Below are 17,259 nucleotides of genomic sequence, written 5' to 3' on the forward strand. Positions count from 1 at the left end.
ACACGTTTTTAAAAAAGCTGAACGCTTTATCTTTTACAATTCACATGGGTTGTTTTATTGCAGCATATCATAACAAAGATTAATGTGTGAATTATTTTTGACTGATTATTTCACATCAATAACAAACAAATGGCGGGATAAAAATACTTAAACATACCGATTTATAGGTCCCAGGAGTTACAGAGGAATGACAGGCGGTCGGTGCACTTCCATAATCGTCTTCTGCGACACTATTGCAGCAGGTCTTTGGGATCTGGTAGGATGTTGCCTGACATGAACCGGATGTTGTACACCATGGAGACCTGTCAAAGTCGTTGGTCGTTCCTTGAACTGGTTTATACCACAACAGTTGTACTGAAAGTTGGAACCACATAACTATCGTAAAATCTATTATTTTTAGTAACCATTATTAATCTGGATATTGGATTCAAATCCAATTCTATTTGTTTGACTTGAGCTTTGATATCGTATAAATTTTATGTGCCCTCAGAAATTTCAAGATTTGTGCTTTAGAACATTTTATTGTCTTACCTCGATGAAAGACTTGTTCCATCTATTTGAGATTGGATTACTACCGCTTATGTTGTCTGAAGTGTAATTTGTCTCCTACTACGATTTCATCATTGTTGACCTAAAATTATCAAAGTCCTAGACAGAAACATTAAAAACAAAATAAACGATATTTGAGTTTTTTGTTGATCATAAACAAAAAAACATTAGACATTTTTTTATTTCAATCAAAAATTGACTATATATCTTTTTTCAAGCAAAAAGAAATGGTTCGTACTATATCTGTTTTTCCTGCTTCGGGTTTCAGAACATCAGTGTAGGATTTTATCATTATGATGGAAAAAAGGATTCCAACACTAGCAAGCTGTGAACACATATACATTCAGTGACCAAATATATTGTATTTATACAAATGAAAAACTGGAAATTGCTGTTTTAAGTACTTACTATAGAGAACAATGCCAGTTTCAATTTTTCAGGCATCAACTTAAAAAATGATATCATTATAAAAAGAATGAAATTCACATCTAGCACTCCTGTTTCCCAATCGCGTAGACTTGTAGATTTCTCCTTAATATCATTGTTAGTACAAGGAGAGATGACGTCCAGACCAAGTAAATCGAGGGCCTTCTCTAAATCACAAGGTTTGACAATTGAGATCTCATTACTTGAGGCTATCAATCCAATCGCTGACACTTAAAACACAGAATAAGACAAGATAAGAGAAAGGTGCATGAAATATGTCGAAAATATGTATAAAGAACGCATTTGAAATATCTATACCGTAAGTATCCATTTCAAAGCCAGCAATACATAGCACGTTCTGCTATCCTCACCATGTTTTAAATCAATTAAAGGCATTTCCTGTGAACAATTAAGACTTTACCATTATGATGCATTACTATGTGCTGATTTAAGATTTATGATATCTTTGCTGGTTTGTGTAAAAAGTGAATAAATCGTCTCCGAAACTGCAAGTAATACGTAATACGTAATACTGCCTTCTAAATAAAATAAAATAATGTACTCAGCACCTTGATAACGTAATTTTATTCATAGATTTTAGGATGTATCCTTTCCATATTAAAAATGTAATTATCAATATATACTTTTATTCATTACATTTAAAAAAAAAAAAGATGACCTGATTTTATAATATATTATTATGGAAAATTATTTCTAAAAAAAACCTATCAGCTTAAAATTTGTTTGTATGGGTGTGTTACGTATCCGTTATCGCATAAAATGTTTATCTCTTTTAACTTCCAAGTCATTTGCCATTTTAATTCTTTAACAAAACCCAACTAAACAACAAAATCAAATTAATTGGAAAAATTAAATTTTATGTGTGTTTAACTATTTACCATCTTGTAAAATTATTTTTTCCTCCTTTTCTCTGGTCTTCTTTTCATGGATGGACACGTCATCTACAATAAGTATCTTAATACAATGGTAACAACGATTGGCTGCCCTGAACGAAGGGTACGTTTATGTGTATTACATAACTCAGTCTTTTATTGATTGGTCTCATATACAATATGATGTAACATTATAAATTTTAATGATTTTAACCTTTTTTATTCACTTAAATATGACATGGAATCAAGTTTCTGTTTTGTTGTACAAATGGTGCATTATTGGTTCAATAAACATTGCAGATTCTATTGCATGAGGTACTTGAGGAGATAAAATTTAAATCGATTTTATTTTAAACTTTAAATTACAATGAAAAGGCAACTCTGTCATTAAAAAAACCACTCAATAAATTTATACTAAGCTCAGCGAAAGACGAGCGAAGCCCGCCTCACAAAGCCCGCCTCGCAAAGCGAGAATTAATGTTAACACGTATATATAGGAAAATCAGTGAAAATTGAGAGTTGCATCAGAAGTACTATGGGCGAAAAAAAATTCTTTCAGCACTGGCCGCCGCAATTTTGGCTGCCATTTGTTTTAAAAAGTTAGATTATATATATATATATATATATATATATATATATATATATATATATATATATATATATATATATATATATATATATATATATATAAGAAGCACTAGCAAATCAACAACACTCGTTATCTAAAGTGTCGGATCAAAACATACAAGGTTATAAGATGAGATATAAAAAAGCACTAAAAATAACCAACGACACGAACAATAAAGTAAAATATTGTCAAATTTTCGGGACAACCCGTCCCTTCTTCAGGACAAAAAAATAAAAACTACATAAGAAAGAAGAAAAACATCTACAAAACTAGCACTAAACTAAACTAAATAATCTATAAAAACTAGATAATGTTTAAACACCGGATCAAAACGTGGCAGCTACATCTTTATATTTAAGAATTCGAGCCCGAGAAAGAAAAATCCCGTCCGACGCAGCGGGCGGTCTGTGAAGAAGTGCTGAGAGATAACGCGAACGAATTAACTTGCTAATTGGGGGTTGCTGTTAATTAAGTTGTACTAGTAAGATAATTCGTAGTGAAAGTTTGTAGGGAAGATTGGCCCTGTAAAAGACCACATAAATAATCATGAATGTAAAAACTAATGGAAGTGAAATAAAGCAAAAGAACAAAACCGATTAAGGAAATAGCTAATAATTTGAATAAATAACATGATTAATAGTTTGTACATGGACCGAAAAAGATGAAGATGGTGATATTGCTACGAAAACAAATCAGTACTTAGTTGATGTTCATTTTGGTGAAGTCACTTAATTTGTTAATGCCGTCAGGGCGGAATGACTTCAGTCTATGCATCCAAAATTTTTCTTTATTTTCTCTCTCCGCATCTGTCCAGTTAGGGTTGTGATCAATGACCAAAACCATCATGTCCTCCCATTTGTGATCATCTAAATTAAAATGTTCCCCGACGGGTTCTTTAATTTTCTTAGTTTTGATGGTGGAACGATGATTATTGATGCGCCTGCGGAGGTCTCCTGTTTCCCCTACGTATTGTTTCTGACAAAATTTACAATTGATGAGATGTACACAATTGTCCGTACGACAAGAAGTATTTGCGAAAATTTTGTAAGTACGGCCAGTAATGGGGCTAGAGAAGTCGTCTGCATCAGAGCTGTGTTTGCACAACAGACATCTGGTGTCAGAACAAGTTCTAAAGCCACCATTAGGCAGAGGGTTCTTTAGTTTGGTTCTTACCACCATGTTCTTACGGTTTCTAGGGCGCTTGAAAGCTGCCATCGGGGTTTTTTCGAAAACCTCAACCATTTTATCATTGCTGTAAAGGATTGGTAGGTTCTTCTTTAGGACTGCATTTAGGCCCCTAAGGACAGGGTGGTAAGTAGTGACAAATGGGACCTTGTTGTCTTCGTTTTTGGGTTTATATTTCAGAAGGGATAAACGATCCTCTTTAGCTAAATCATCAATTGCATTCTGTACAGAGTGCGAGCTGTAGCCCCTGGCACATAAGTGGGATTTTAGGAGTTGACTTTGCTCAGAGTATAGTTCTTGAGTTGAACAAATACGTCTGACTCTGGTGGCTAGGCCTTTTGGTATGCCTCTAAACGATGAGGTGGGTGGCAGCTAGACGTCATTAAATAGAGGTGGGAATCTGTAGGTTTAGTATGAAGATTGAAATCGAGTTTACCATCGACTAAAGTTGAAGTAGTGTCAAGAAACGTGTTGTTGAATGAGGAAATTTCAGTCGTAAATTTGATAGAATGATGGAAAGAATTGACAAAGGTAATAAAATCATCGAGGTTGTTTCTGTTGTCAACCCACTTCATTTCGATGTCGTCTATGAAGCGCAACCAACTAAGAGGTTTGAAGGGTGACTGTGTTAGTAGGTTACGCTCTAGATTACCCATGAATATATTGGCATAAGATGGTGCCATTTTGGTGCCCATAGCAGTGCCACTGACTTGAAGGTAGTGTTCTCCATTGAACATAAAATTATTGAATTTTAGAACATGCTCTAGGAGCTTGGTGAGAGATTCAGTTGAAGGGATCTGAACCTCTCTAGCGTCCCATACCTCTTTACAGGCTGCAATACCTTCGTCATGCGGAATGTTGGTGTAAAGGGATGTGACATCCATCGTCACGAGAATAGTATTATCTGGAAGATTTGAAGATGGCGTTTTGTTAAAATAATCCGTTGTATCTTTAAGATATGACGGTAAATTTTCAACATGTGGACGGAGATGAAGGTCGATGAATTCTGAAATTTTTTCAGTGGGATGTCCAATGGCACTTACTATGGGACGTCCTGGCATTCCAGGTTTGTGAATTTTTGGAAGAACATAAAATTGGCCGGGCTTACAGTTGATAGGAAGAAGGGTAGAATAAATATTGTAACCAATTTCATTATTTTCAAACATAGTATCTAATGTTTTGGTAATAGTATTTGAGAAGTCATCTGTAGGATCAGTGTCAAGCTTTTGGTAAAAACGTTTATCTGACAATTGTCTGTATGCTTCTGCAAGATATTTGTCTTGGTCCATCACAACAATTGTTGACCCTGTATCTGTTTTTTTAATGACGATGTCTTCCCGGTTCTGTAATGCTGATCTTTCTTCTTTAATTAGATTATCCGGGTGTCTGTGTTGTTTGGAAAGGAGTTTCTCGATGTCTGACTCGACAGCTTCTATATATGATTCTAAGGCTCCGAATTTACCAGGGGCTGGTTCCCAGTTGCTCTTAGGTCTATATAGTTTATGGTTTTCAAGGTCTCGTAAAGAAGTATGGGACTTGTCACCTACAACAGAACTGGAGTCTTTTCTAGAGAAATGTTCTTTCAGTCTAAGTCTACGGAAAAAAGCCCTAGTGTCCTCTCTTACAGCTCTTTCGTTTACTTCCCGGGGTGTAGGGCAAAAGTTGAGGCCTTTGGAAAGCAGTGATGTTTCGGATTCGGTAAGAGATACACTAGAAACGTTAAGTACAGGACAAACCTTAGCGTTAGAATTATCCCCGTCTGTTGTTGGAACTGTTTTCCGTACAAAGCGTCTACAACGGGGTGCTTTGGTTTTCTTGTGAGACACGTTAGTAATGTTGTTTGTCCTGCTGTTAAATTTTAAACTGATATTATCACGGACGAATTTCTTTTCCTGTGTTTTTAGTAAGTTTTTGGTGAGGGCCTCATTGTAAGTACGAATGATATTGTTGGCTTCCCTCAAGTCCGCGTGAGAGTTAGTTTTGGTAAGAGATAAATTCAGAGCTGTGATGTTGTTCTCGTATTGTTGTAACTTGTGATGGTCCCAAGAAAGGCAGAGTGACATAAGTTCTTTTGAGCATCTCTTGAGAATGCTTTCCCAACGTGTCATGAAATTTTTGGAAACCGGTCCAACATTTGGTTCAGAATTGATTTTGAAACCTTTTGGTATCGTGTCACATTGTAAATATGCTTCAATATTGGAGATCCTGTGTTGAGATTTTATAGATTTTTTATGCTGATTTTTAAGGAGTTTAAATGTTTGGCTACTTTGAATTGACATTATTAAAGCGTAATAAAGAGAAAGAAAAAATTGGTAATCTTGAAGTACCAATGATGTTTAAAATATATAAAACAAAAGACAGAACTCATCTGATTTCTCGGTATTAAAGCTCAAAAAATCGATTCTATTATTTTAATATAGTAGTATAGATTCACGTTACATAGCGGTGTCTCTATTAAAAACAGCACCATCTGGGGTAAAATTTAGATGCCCACTTATGCATAAATTCTCCTGCTGATCTTTGATAGCTGATTATTATTTTGAATGTCCAAACCTACTCGTATCATTAAATAATATCAGTCCTATAGAAATGTTCAGAGATGCCATCAATTTTGACTATTTACCAAGTTTTGACAGCACGCAACAATTTCAAACTTGTACATTGTCTTCAAAAATTTAGAAAGATTTAAATACAGAAGTTATCTTAAAGAACGGTTACATGTTTTCTTAGGTGGGTTCGTTTATTGAAAATACACTTCCTGACATGAATAATGAGTACATGTATATAACACTCCTTGCTACTCTAAAAAAATTAACTCACCATTAAACTTCTCATTGTTTAAAGAGTTTCGAAACAATCATTAAAGAGGTTACGTGTTTTGAAGGTGGGTTCGTTTTTTAAAAAAAATATACAATTCCTGACATGAATCATGAGTACATGCCGTATATAACAATCTTTGCTACTCTTAAAAATTTAACTCGCCATTAAACTTCTCATTGTTTAAAGAGTTTCGAAACAATCATTAGAGAGGTTACGTGTTTTGAAGGTGGGTTCGTTTTTTAAAAAAATATATAATTCCTGACATGAATCATGAGTACATGCCGTATATAACAATCCTTGCTACCCTTAAAAATTTAACTCGCTATTAAACATCTCATTGTTTAAAGAGTTTCGAAACAATCATTACACAAACTGTGTTTGACAAATAGTTTTCCTAAAACATTTTCTTCCTGCCTTTGTAAAAACACGTTTTTATACAGGCTTTCAATCACAACACGTTTTTATAACAAAACCAGAACTGATATTTTAGTCATCATAATCGTTTGACACCAAATCATATTTATTTTCATCTCGCAGCAATAACGGAAGACCTACTCGTGGTAAACTTTGCCACGAGCTCTGCTCTAGTTACGTTAATGACAGCTTTTTTAAGGTGGTGCAGGACACCTGCACATTGTAATGTATACTTTCTGTTGAAATTAACAATCAAGTATAAATATAATATTTTCCCAAAAATAATGTTACCTAACATTGAAGCGCAATGGGTTAGAGCGTTTGCGTGTCTGTAAGGGCATTGGGGTCCGAGGTGTATTTTTGGTAATTTTTCTAATGGCTTACTGTATTCGGCGCGTCCGCGCAACATATTTTGTTTTTTAAATTAGATTATCGATTATACGATTTTATTTTTCATCTGCCACGATGTTTCCCTCTGCCAGAATGAGTAGTGAACAACGATGGTAGTTGATGCACAAAGTAATGGATAATCCGGATATCAATGTGTTTGATTTAAATCAGGCACTTGGTGTCTTTTTCAATAGAAATCGATTAGGAACATTGAGTATATGAGATTGTAGAGATGATAAATTCATGAGAGAAACATCTAAAAATGTTTTGATACTGTGGATTCTGTTTGTTTGATGTGTTTGTTAAAATACAATTTTATTGTTTTTTGTCATCAAACTTCATGTTATTTTCATATTATGCTAAATACCATTAGAAATCAGCTTTATATTTTCTCGAGAGGGAAGCACAAGCAGCTGAATGATGTTGAAAATATTTCTTGCGATAATGAGATAATTCTCTGTACTATAATAATTATTATTGTAGTTCAGAAAATTATCATATTTCTAAAATAAATATTAAAATGTCAGACATTTGTGTCCTGGACCACCACCCACGCGATGAAATCATAACCTGGATAAGTATAGTCATTGATCATGTAACAAGGTACGGGTTCAAGGCTGAGAGGGAAACATATTATTTGGTTAGATATATCCTGTGCGCATATGTATAGTAGTACATTGTATTATTATTTTAATTGGCAAAAAGTTCTCACTTGATAAATAACAATATATCGGGAATAGGTGCGGGAGAAAACTTGAAGTTATAGAAAATGTCTGTACAAGCCATGTTCTTGTCATTAACGTTACGATATTATTGCTCAGACGACGATTAGCTGCGTGTAAACATATATTTGATATTATTCACACTAAAGACAGTATGGACAAATCTTGCAATTAAATAACTTAGCTATACATGTAAAATTACATATACTGGACGGCCCCATACCCCGGCTTATAATGTTTAGGCCAGTTGCGCCATTGTCTCAACAAGTCCAATTTCTAAACGATTATATATTCTAAGTAGGCATTAATAAATACGGACAGAATGTTTTGTAAAACACCAATACCCTGTTTGTCATCAGAGTAACATAAAACATTTGTGTTTATGTTATTTATGTCTCTGTTGGCATTTAATGCCAAGATTAGTCTTACAAAAGTAGACTGGACTCCAGGATCAATGTCATGTTAAAGAAAATAAAAGCAAAAGCTCTAACCGCTCAAAGTTATAGCAAAATAGGCAGTATCCATTGTCAAATCATGAATAAATGTGCGTTTTAAAAAAGTTCTACCCCTAACCGTTGTAAAAGTGAATCAAAACTATTTGTCAAGGTATTACTATCGGGGTCGAAATTTCTTGACATGAATGTAAGCGATATTGCTTTTGAATAAAGAAAAATCGACGTCATGTGAATGTTTTATTACAGGAAGATTTTACTTGAAATAAAGGAGATGAGATGGACGCGCGGGCTGAATACAATTAGCCTTACTATTGATATAAATGAATTTTCATGGGGGGGGGGCTCACTCCCACCCCTTCTTTAAATCCATGCACACTACTAGCCTTACTATTGATATAAATGAATTTTCATGGGGGGGGGGGGGGGCCCTCACTCCCCTCACTCCCACCCCTTCTATAAATCCATGCACACGATGATGTACAGCCGGCAACCGCCGCGGGGAGGGGGCATAATTTTTGTTTGTTTGAAATAATTATATAGACCATTATACTTTCTAAGACATGAATTTTTAAGATTACTAGTATTGATTAACTTTAAATTCACATGCAAACAGTTCAACCCGAAATTGCACATAAAGTGCTGCTCATGTGTTATTGTTACACTGTAATAAATCTTTCAACAATAAACCCGCAGGTGTCCATTTATATTCATTTCATAGGACCCCTGTTACATTTTAACAATTTTATTTTAAAAATACGTGGCACATTGAATCTTACCACACTATTTTAAAATAGATACTAATTTTTATGTACAAAGAGCTTTGTTATGGTTGATTTTTAAAAAGGATTTTAAGGATGTTAAAAGAAGCAGTCACCTGAAAACAGTAAAACATGTCCAGAAGAAACATAGATATAGCAAGATCAGGTATCCAGAAAAGCCCGACAAAATGTAAATTTGCACAACTATAAGAAACTCTAATATAATATTTAAAACATTATGAATTGCTTTGAAGCCTGTAGAAGTGAAAGACAAGGTAATACACTTTTTATAAATGATTTATAATTTTAAAATTTAATTTTTTTTTTTATAAATTTAGCAAAATATCTCGAAAGAGTTTATTTCCACTTAATTCTTTTAATTAAAGATCGTGTGATTTATGTTTTCAAGACTTTTTGTATAGAATGCATCAATGATCCTTTTGGTAGTTATGTAAAAAAAAAAAAATAAAATCAAACGCTATACTTGCAATAACAATTTTTCGTTTGGCTATAACGAATTACAGGTATCGATAAAGCAAAGTAAATCCATCAGTCTTCCAAATTCAGTTCTTATGTTCTGTTGACGTTAAAATTGCACTGCAGGAGATATTCCCGGTTTAAAAGAAATATTTACAGCAAAAAGCAAACGCCAAATAACTGGGTGGAAACAAAAGCGCTTGGACGAAAAGTCTGTCTGGATTTTTGTAATTATTTATTCAATACTTTTAGTATCCACTACATCATAATGTAAAAAATATCAATAGGAAAAAAAAAACAGCAAAAAACTAATCACATTTTTTAATATGAAAATATCTTCGCAAAAGTAAATCAAGAGGTTAAGCATAACAGAGTTCATATCAATATCAGTCGATTTCAAGCATACCTCAATTTTTGTGTACCATATAATAATTATATAGAATAGTATACTACTAGAATTTAGATTGAAGATAAAACATATGATCTGTAACGCTACCGTTTTTTCTCTAATTTTTAAACTTCGGAACTAAACAAGAGACCCATGGTCCACATCGCTCACCTGAGCAACAATAGGTATGATAAAATCAGCTTAGCAGTCATAATTCAAACTATCTTGGCAATATAGTATTATTGATGTAGATCCTGTATAAGTAAGAGTCCATTTTTTTACCCGGGATATTCTTATGTTTATATTCGAGCCCCTTTTCTAAAAGGATATTTATCGTCACATAACCTGTTGAGCAATGCAGTTCTCAAAAAAATTCTAAACAATTGTTATGATATTTTAACGCCCCCCCCCCCCCCGGGGACCATAATATGAACGAACTTGAATCTACCCTTCCTGAGAATTTCACACAAGTTTCAGCTTTCCTGACCCCCTCCCGTTGTGGCTCCACCTAACCCAAGGGGTCATGCTTTTCACTAATTTGTATCTACAGTTCTACACTACATAAGGATGCTTCCACACAAGTTTCAGCTTTCCTGGCTGATTAGTTTCTGATAAGAAGATTTTCAAAATCTTACAATATATAAACTTATGAAAAGTTCACCCCCTATATATTCCTATGTTAAACTTTGACCCCCTATTGTGGCTCCACCCTCCCCCCGGAGTCATGATATATACAAATTTGTATCTACACTACATAAGGATTCTTCCACAAAAGTTTCAGTTTTCCTGGCTTATTAGTTTCTGAGAAGAAGTTTTAACAGATTTACACTATACATTCCTACGTAAGACCCCCCCCCCCCCCATTGTGGCCCCACCCTCCTCCTGGAGTCATGATTTTCACAAATGTGTATCTACTCTACATAAGGATGCTTCTACACAAGTTTCAGTTTGTTTTGTAAACAAAGCTCGAGTCTTATAAGTTTGTTTACAAATACTTTAAAGTAAAGAAATTACCATTTCTTTATCAAAATAACCTGTGCAAACAAGATAGACTGATTCAATGGGTTCATGAATAATTTCATCACAACAAACAGCAACATTTGATTAAAACTTATAATAATACAACAAATATGTGAACAATTACAGGACTCGAGCTTTGTTTACAAAACAAAGAATTCTAACCTCTGTAACTCGCTTGTAACTCAATATTCGACTTTCAAATTTGGTCAGAGCATTGAAAACATCTATAATAACATTTCTAGACATAAAAATTGAAAAAATAAATTTTGAAAATTTTGAGCTCAAATCGTGTCCAAGTCCCTTTAATTCCAATGTAAAACTTTGACCCCATTATGGCCCAACCTTATCCCTACGGATAATGATTTGTATAAACTTAAATCTACACCTCTGAGGATGCTTCCACACAAGTTCCATCTTATCTGGTTAAATGGTTTTTTAAAAAGGAAATTTTAAAAGATTTACACTATATATTCCTATGTAAAAGTATGACCCCCTCCCATTGTTGCCCAACCCTACCTCCAAAGATTTTCACAACTTTAAATCTACACAACATGAGTAAGCTTCCGCACAAGTTCAGCTTTCCTTGGTGATTGGTTTCTGAGAAGATTTTTGAAGACGTCATTATGATTTGAACGAACTTGAATCTACACTATCTGAGGATGCTTCCACACCAGTTTTAGCTTTTCTGGCTAAATGGTTTCTGAGAAGATTTTTGAAAAATATCAACAAATTTTCAATAAATACCAATTTTCTCCCCTTGAAAAAGAGCGTGGCCCTTCATTTTAACAAACTTGATTTCCCTTTACCCAATGATGCTTTGTGCTAAGTTTAGTTAAAATTTGCCCAGTGGAAGAAGAAGTCGGAAATGAAATGTAAAAAATTAACAGACAGACAGACAAACGGACGGATGGACGGACGCCGGAAAAAAAGTGATCAGGAAAGCTCACTTTAGCTTTCAGCTTAGGTGAGCTTTTATAAAAAGCCCATTGAGCTCATTTTCATAGGTAAAAAATTATTTTTTTCGGGAATAAAAGCGTAACTTTGCTGAAAAAAATTAAAGGCCAAAATTCGCGAATTAACGCGAAACTTTTGAGAATTAACGCGGATCTTTCGCAAAAAACACAACAATTTCGTGATCTATCTCAAACTTTCGCAATAAACGCAGAACGTTCGCAGAAATAACCCCCCGTTACCTTTTCGATATGAGCAAAACTGTAAAACAGTATTGGATGCAAAAGTGCATTTCTAATTAATATCGTTCAATATAAATGACATATCGCATGATTTTTAAACTTCTTTTTTTTTTAATAAAATCATTCTATACTTATTTAAAATCGATTTCTGCGCAAATTTTACATGATAATCTGCCTAGTTTATTAGTTTGAAAGCGATGAAGTTCAAATACCGCGATATGCATATTTTTCTCGCCATCTACCCGCCATGTTTTGTGACGTCCTATGCGACCTCGAGCGAGAAGGTGTGAAAACAGCTGTAAGCCATCATTATAATCGGATTACGTTTAATCGACCATTAAACCAAGTAGTACTTATCAGATTACTGATAACGGAATATTATGGTGTTTTGTGGCGCCTAGGGGTGTTCAAGCCGTCAGAAGAAGCGGTGTGGACTGAGTTTTTTCATTTTTCCAAAGGAAAGTGTGAGGAAGAAGACTTGGACGATTTTTTGCCGGCGAGAGGATTTTGTGCGAACGAAAAACAGCCGTGTATATTCTGTGCACTTTTCCAAGGATCAGTTGGACAGAGATCCCGATAAACTACGAGAAAATGGATATGATGGTGTGAACATTCGACTGACGAGTGATGCCCACCCGGATATCCGCCTTCTTCTTCAGCAACCCAAGGAGCAACCCTAGGACGAGAATGCCGCCATTTGTCTGCCCCAAACGAAGCCAAGAGGAGCATTTGCAAAGCGCCAGAGAGCAGACGTAAGTTTTTATTATTTTATTAAATATCTGTTTTTCAATTAAATCAGAAATATAATAAGTACACTGCATTGAACTCAGTTGAAAAAAGTGAAATCTATAATAAGCCAATAAAGGCTTTTGAAAAAGAGCAAATTCATGTTTTGTTTTGTTTTACACCAAATTCTACATAAATGATATTTGAATATTATGTTATAATGATTATAATATAATTTGTTAAGTACATGCTCAGATTGAAACCGTTTTTGGTGTATGTTTATGTTTATGAATGAATATCTGTGACAATTTAATTTATAATATTTATTTTCTTGTAGATACTACGCCAAGTTCTTCAAGAGGTGGAAACAAGGAATGAAGGACAGTGTACTGTGTCAGCTAACCAGGAAGACTCTGAGCTGCCACCCCCTGTACAGGAAGATCCCCCACCAGCCGATGAACTAACTGTTGCTGCCACCTCTACCCAGATGGAGAAGAAATGCCAGGTTGACATCATTCCGCCACAGAGGACACGTAGGATTCTTAGGTCTCCATGACTGATCAGAAGACTGTAAAGACTGTGTCGACTGGAGTTCAGTGCTCGATGACGGTGTTCCACTGCGAGTTGCTGCCGGATTAGCGCCCCAACGTGTGCCGCCACAACCTGAAGAGATTGACAGTGACGAGGATGACAGAGGTAACCACGACCCGGAATATGACCTATTAGACCAGACCGAGGATGTTGAAGACTATCATCATAGTTCTTATATCCTGAGGAGTGATGCCCCGCCGGAAGAAAAAAGACTGTTTCTTGTGTCTGATTCCTGATTGGCCAGTATACTTGGAAAATATTACTTATGTGAAGAGCCATATGAGACAGTTGTGCAGTTTACCAGAGGCACCATGATTGGAACTGTTTCCACCTGCAGAAATGGACATATCACCCAGTGGGAGAGCCAGAAATGTCAGCATGGAATGTCCTGGTTCCAACCTTCTCCTGGCTGGTAGCATGGTGTTCAGTGGAATCAACACAGCCAAGTGCCTGCGCTTATTTCGCCATCTTCGAGTGCCCACAATCTCTGCATCAACCTTTAACCGAATCCAGTCAGCCTATATTGTGCCAGCAGCTTTGTTTACCTGACTTCCATCAGGCCGAGCTGCTCAACCAGTATGAGGGAAGGACACTTACACTAGGAAGCGATGCTAGGTGTGACTCCCCTGGCTTCTCTGCCAAGTTTGGATCGTATACATATGGTCTTGGAGACAGGGAAAAATGGTAGACTTCAAGTTAGTTCAGTTGAATATGATTTTATAATTTCATAAAAAATGATACGCCTATGCATGGTTAACTGATTTAAGGAAAAAATAATAATTTTATTTTACACAGTAATGAGGTGGCTGGGTCCACTCACATGGAACTCAAGGGACTGAAGAGGGGACTGCAGTGATTGGAAGATGCCGGCCTCCATGTCCAGACCCTTGTGACCGACAGACACGGAATGGTGAAGAAATTCATGAGAACAGAACACCACGACAAGAAGCACTACTTTGATATCTGGCATAAGGCTAAAGGTATTGTATTTTTACATAACATCACTTAGTTTTCATAGCTTGTCACTTTGCCTTTTGATTGAATTTGTTATTTTATAAATACAGGTATTTCAAAGAAACTCGAGGCCAATGCCAAGAAAAAGGATTGTGAAGATATCAGGCTCTGGACAAAAAGTTTTGTCAACCACTGTTACTGAGTTGCTGCCTCCAGTGGAGACAACGGAGAGATGAAGGAGCAGAAGTGGCTATCCTTGGTGGAGCTTGTTGCCAATAAACATGACAACTGTCAACATGGCGAGTTGGATAAAGATAGACAGTGACTGAGAGAAGCTGAAATAATTGACTTTAAATTTCTACTGTGCTACTGTGCAGTATTAATTGTATAATTTGTACAACTAAATAAAAATTCTGATTAAATAATAACATGCTTTATCTTTATCAGGATCCAGAGCCCATAAGCTGTTTAAGGAGGTAGTGGAAAGCAAATTTCTACTGAAAGCTGTATCCAAACTGTCACCTCTACGTATACACGAAACATACAGCTTAGAGGTATACCAAAGTGTAGTAAACATTTTCACTCTTAGACTACACATTTCTTCTTCTCTGCAATGATGGCCAGGTAATCATCAATAATTTTTAACTTTCACTGTGATTGGCATTGACCATTACATTAAACCAAATAATCTAACATGTTCTTTTATCACAGATTGTGTGTATCAGCTTTACACTTCAATGAAAATGGACGACGACATCAGGCTGTTACAAAAGAAGGTGCATCACAGTGGCAGCTGAGCTTCCCCAAAGGAAAGAAGGGTGAACATGCAGTTGTCAAGCCACACAAGACACCTATTACCTATGATATGTTGTCAAACCTTAAATTATGACATTTTTTGTAGGTACAGACACAAAAAACCCCTAAATAATATGTTTATTCAAAGTTTTTCTAATTTAAGATAACAAGAAAGTTGTAATACATTCAATACATACTATTATTAGGTCACCTGAGTCACACAGGTGATCTATTGTAATTGGTCTTCGTCCGTCGTCGTGCGTCGTGCGTTAACAAATCTTACATTTTTAACTCCTTCTTGAAAACTACCAGGCCAATCGTTACCATTTTTGGCGTGAAGCATCTCTATGGTAAGAAAAATCTAAATTGTGAAATTCATGGCTCTACCACCCCTGGGGTGCCACGGGCGGGGCCAAATATGCAAAAAAAGCCAAATTTTCAATCGTTTTCTCTACTCCAACGCATGTGAGGAAAAAACTGGTTGCATGGTTATGATGTCCATGAAGCCCTCTACCAAAATTGTGAAATTTATGGCCCCTGGGTCAGGGGTTCTGGCTGTAGGGTGGGGCAAATATGGCCACATAGTAAAAATGTATTAAATCTTAGAAAATGTTTTTCTCTACTACCATATATATATGTTAAAAACTAAATGCATGGTTATGATGTCCATGAAGCCCTCAACCTAAATTGTGAAATTCATGACCCCTCGGTCAGAGGTTCAGGCTCTAAGGGGGGGGGCCAATGTGGATAAATAGTAAAAATTTATTAAATCTTAGAAAATGTTCTTCTCTACTCCCATTTATATTTGTTAAAAACTAAATGCATGATAATGATGTCCATGAGGCCCTCTATCAAAATCATGCAATTCGTAACCCCTCGATCAGGGGTTCAGGCTATAGGGTGGGGCCAATATGGCCATATAGTAAAAATGTATTAAATCTTAGAAAATGTTCTTCTCTACTCCCATATATATTTGTTAAAAACTAAATGCATGGTTATGATGTCCATGAAGCCCTCTACCTTAATTGTGAAATTCATGACCCCTCGGTCAGGGGTTCAGGCTTTAGGGTGGGGCCAATATGGCCAAATAGTAAAAATGTATTATTAAATCTTAGAAAATGTTCTTCTCTACTCCCATATATATTTGTTAAAAACTTAATACATGGTTATGATGTCCATGAGGCCTTCTACCAAAATTGTGAAATTCATGACCCCTTTGTCAGGTGTTCAGGGAGGGTGGGGCCAATATGGCCATATAGTAAAAATGTTTTAAATCTTAAAAATCTTCTTCTCTTCTCCCACACATGTGAGCAAAAAACTAAGTACATGGTTATGATATCCACAATCTCCTATACCTAAATTGTGAAATTCATGGCCCCTGGATCAGGGGTTCAGGACATGAAGGGGGGGGGGGGGGGCAATATGGCAATATAGTGTTAATGCATATAATGTTTAAAAATCTTCTTCTCTATTCTCACACATCTGTTTTAGAAAACTGACTAATAATTATGTTTACCCGGAAGTCCTCTACTGAAATTTTAATTTTCATGTCCCATCAATGATAGGTTTTGACTCTAGGGCAGGGCCAAAATGGATGTATAGACGTTAATGCATATAACGTTAAGAAATTATATTCTTTACTCCCAAACACCTGAAAGGAAAACTGAAAATTCATGATTTTGTAGACCAGATCTTTTAGTTTTTCACCAAAATTATAGGTTTCGAAGTTCTTTTTGAATTGTGGTCGTCATTACAAATTTATAATTTTTCTACTCCAGTATGAAACCTAATTAATTAGATGCATATATGAGACTCCATGACAAGTTTGTGTATGGAATATATGCTATTCAGGTGACCGTTAAGGCCAATTGGCCT

The 17,259-nt window shown here is 35.5% G+C and overlaps 1 protein-coding gene and 1 long non-coding RNA gene across 2 annotated transcripts in view; one reads left to right on the top strand and one right to left on the bottom strand.

Moving 5' to 3' along the window:
- The window catches only part of LOC136272118 (uncharacterized), a 942-nt gene extending 627 nt beyond the window's left edge, over positions 1 to 315 (bottom strand). Inside the window, exon 1 of the long non-coding RNA XR_010710024.1 lies at positions 158 to 315. This is a non-coding gene — a long non-coding RNA (uncharacterized lncRNA). The remainder of the gene's footprint in view (positions 1 to 157) is intronic.
- Positions 316 to 12,702: 12,387 nt separating this feature from the next.
- On the top strand, positions 12,703 to 13,825 carry LOC105323852 (uncharacterized). The gene is made up of 2 exons (XM_011422937.4): positions 12,703 to 13,070; positions 13,382 to 13,825. The coding sequence occupies exons 1-2, from the start codon at positions 12,946 to 12,948 to the stop codon at positions 13,506 to 13,508; spliced, it is 252 nt and encodes an 83-aa protein (XP_011421239.3). The 5' UTR covers positions 12,703 to 12,945; the 3' UTR covers positions 13,509 to 13,825.
- Positions 13,826 to 17,259: the final 3,434 nt, after the last annotated feature.

The sequence above is a fragment of the Magallana gigas genome, chromosome 2 (assembly GCF_963853765.1).
Source record: "Magallana gigas chromosome 2, xbMagGiga1.1, whole genome shotgun sequence".
NCBI lineage: Eukaryota > Metazoa > Mollusca > Bivalvia > Ostreida > Ostreidae > Magallana > Magallana gigas.

Excerpts from the sequence above, each read along its gene's own strand:
- LOC105323852 (XM_011422937.4), top strand. The coding sequence starts at position 12,946 with ATGCCCACCCGGATATCCGCCTTCTTCTTCAGCAACCCAAGGAGCAAC. Across the intron at positions 13,071-13,381 it reads CAAAGCGCCAGAGAGCAGAC|ATACTACGCCAAGTTCTTCA; the intron begins GTAAGTTTTTAT and ends ATTTTCTTGTAG.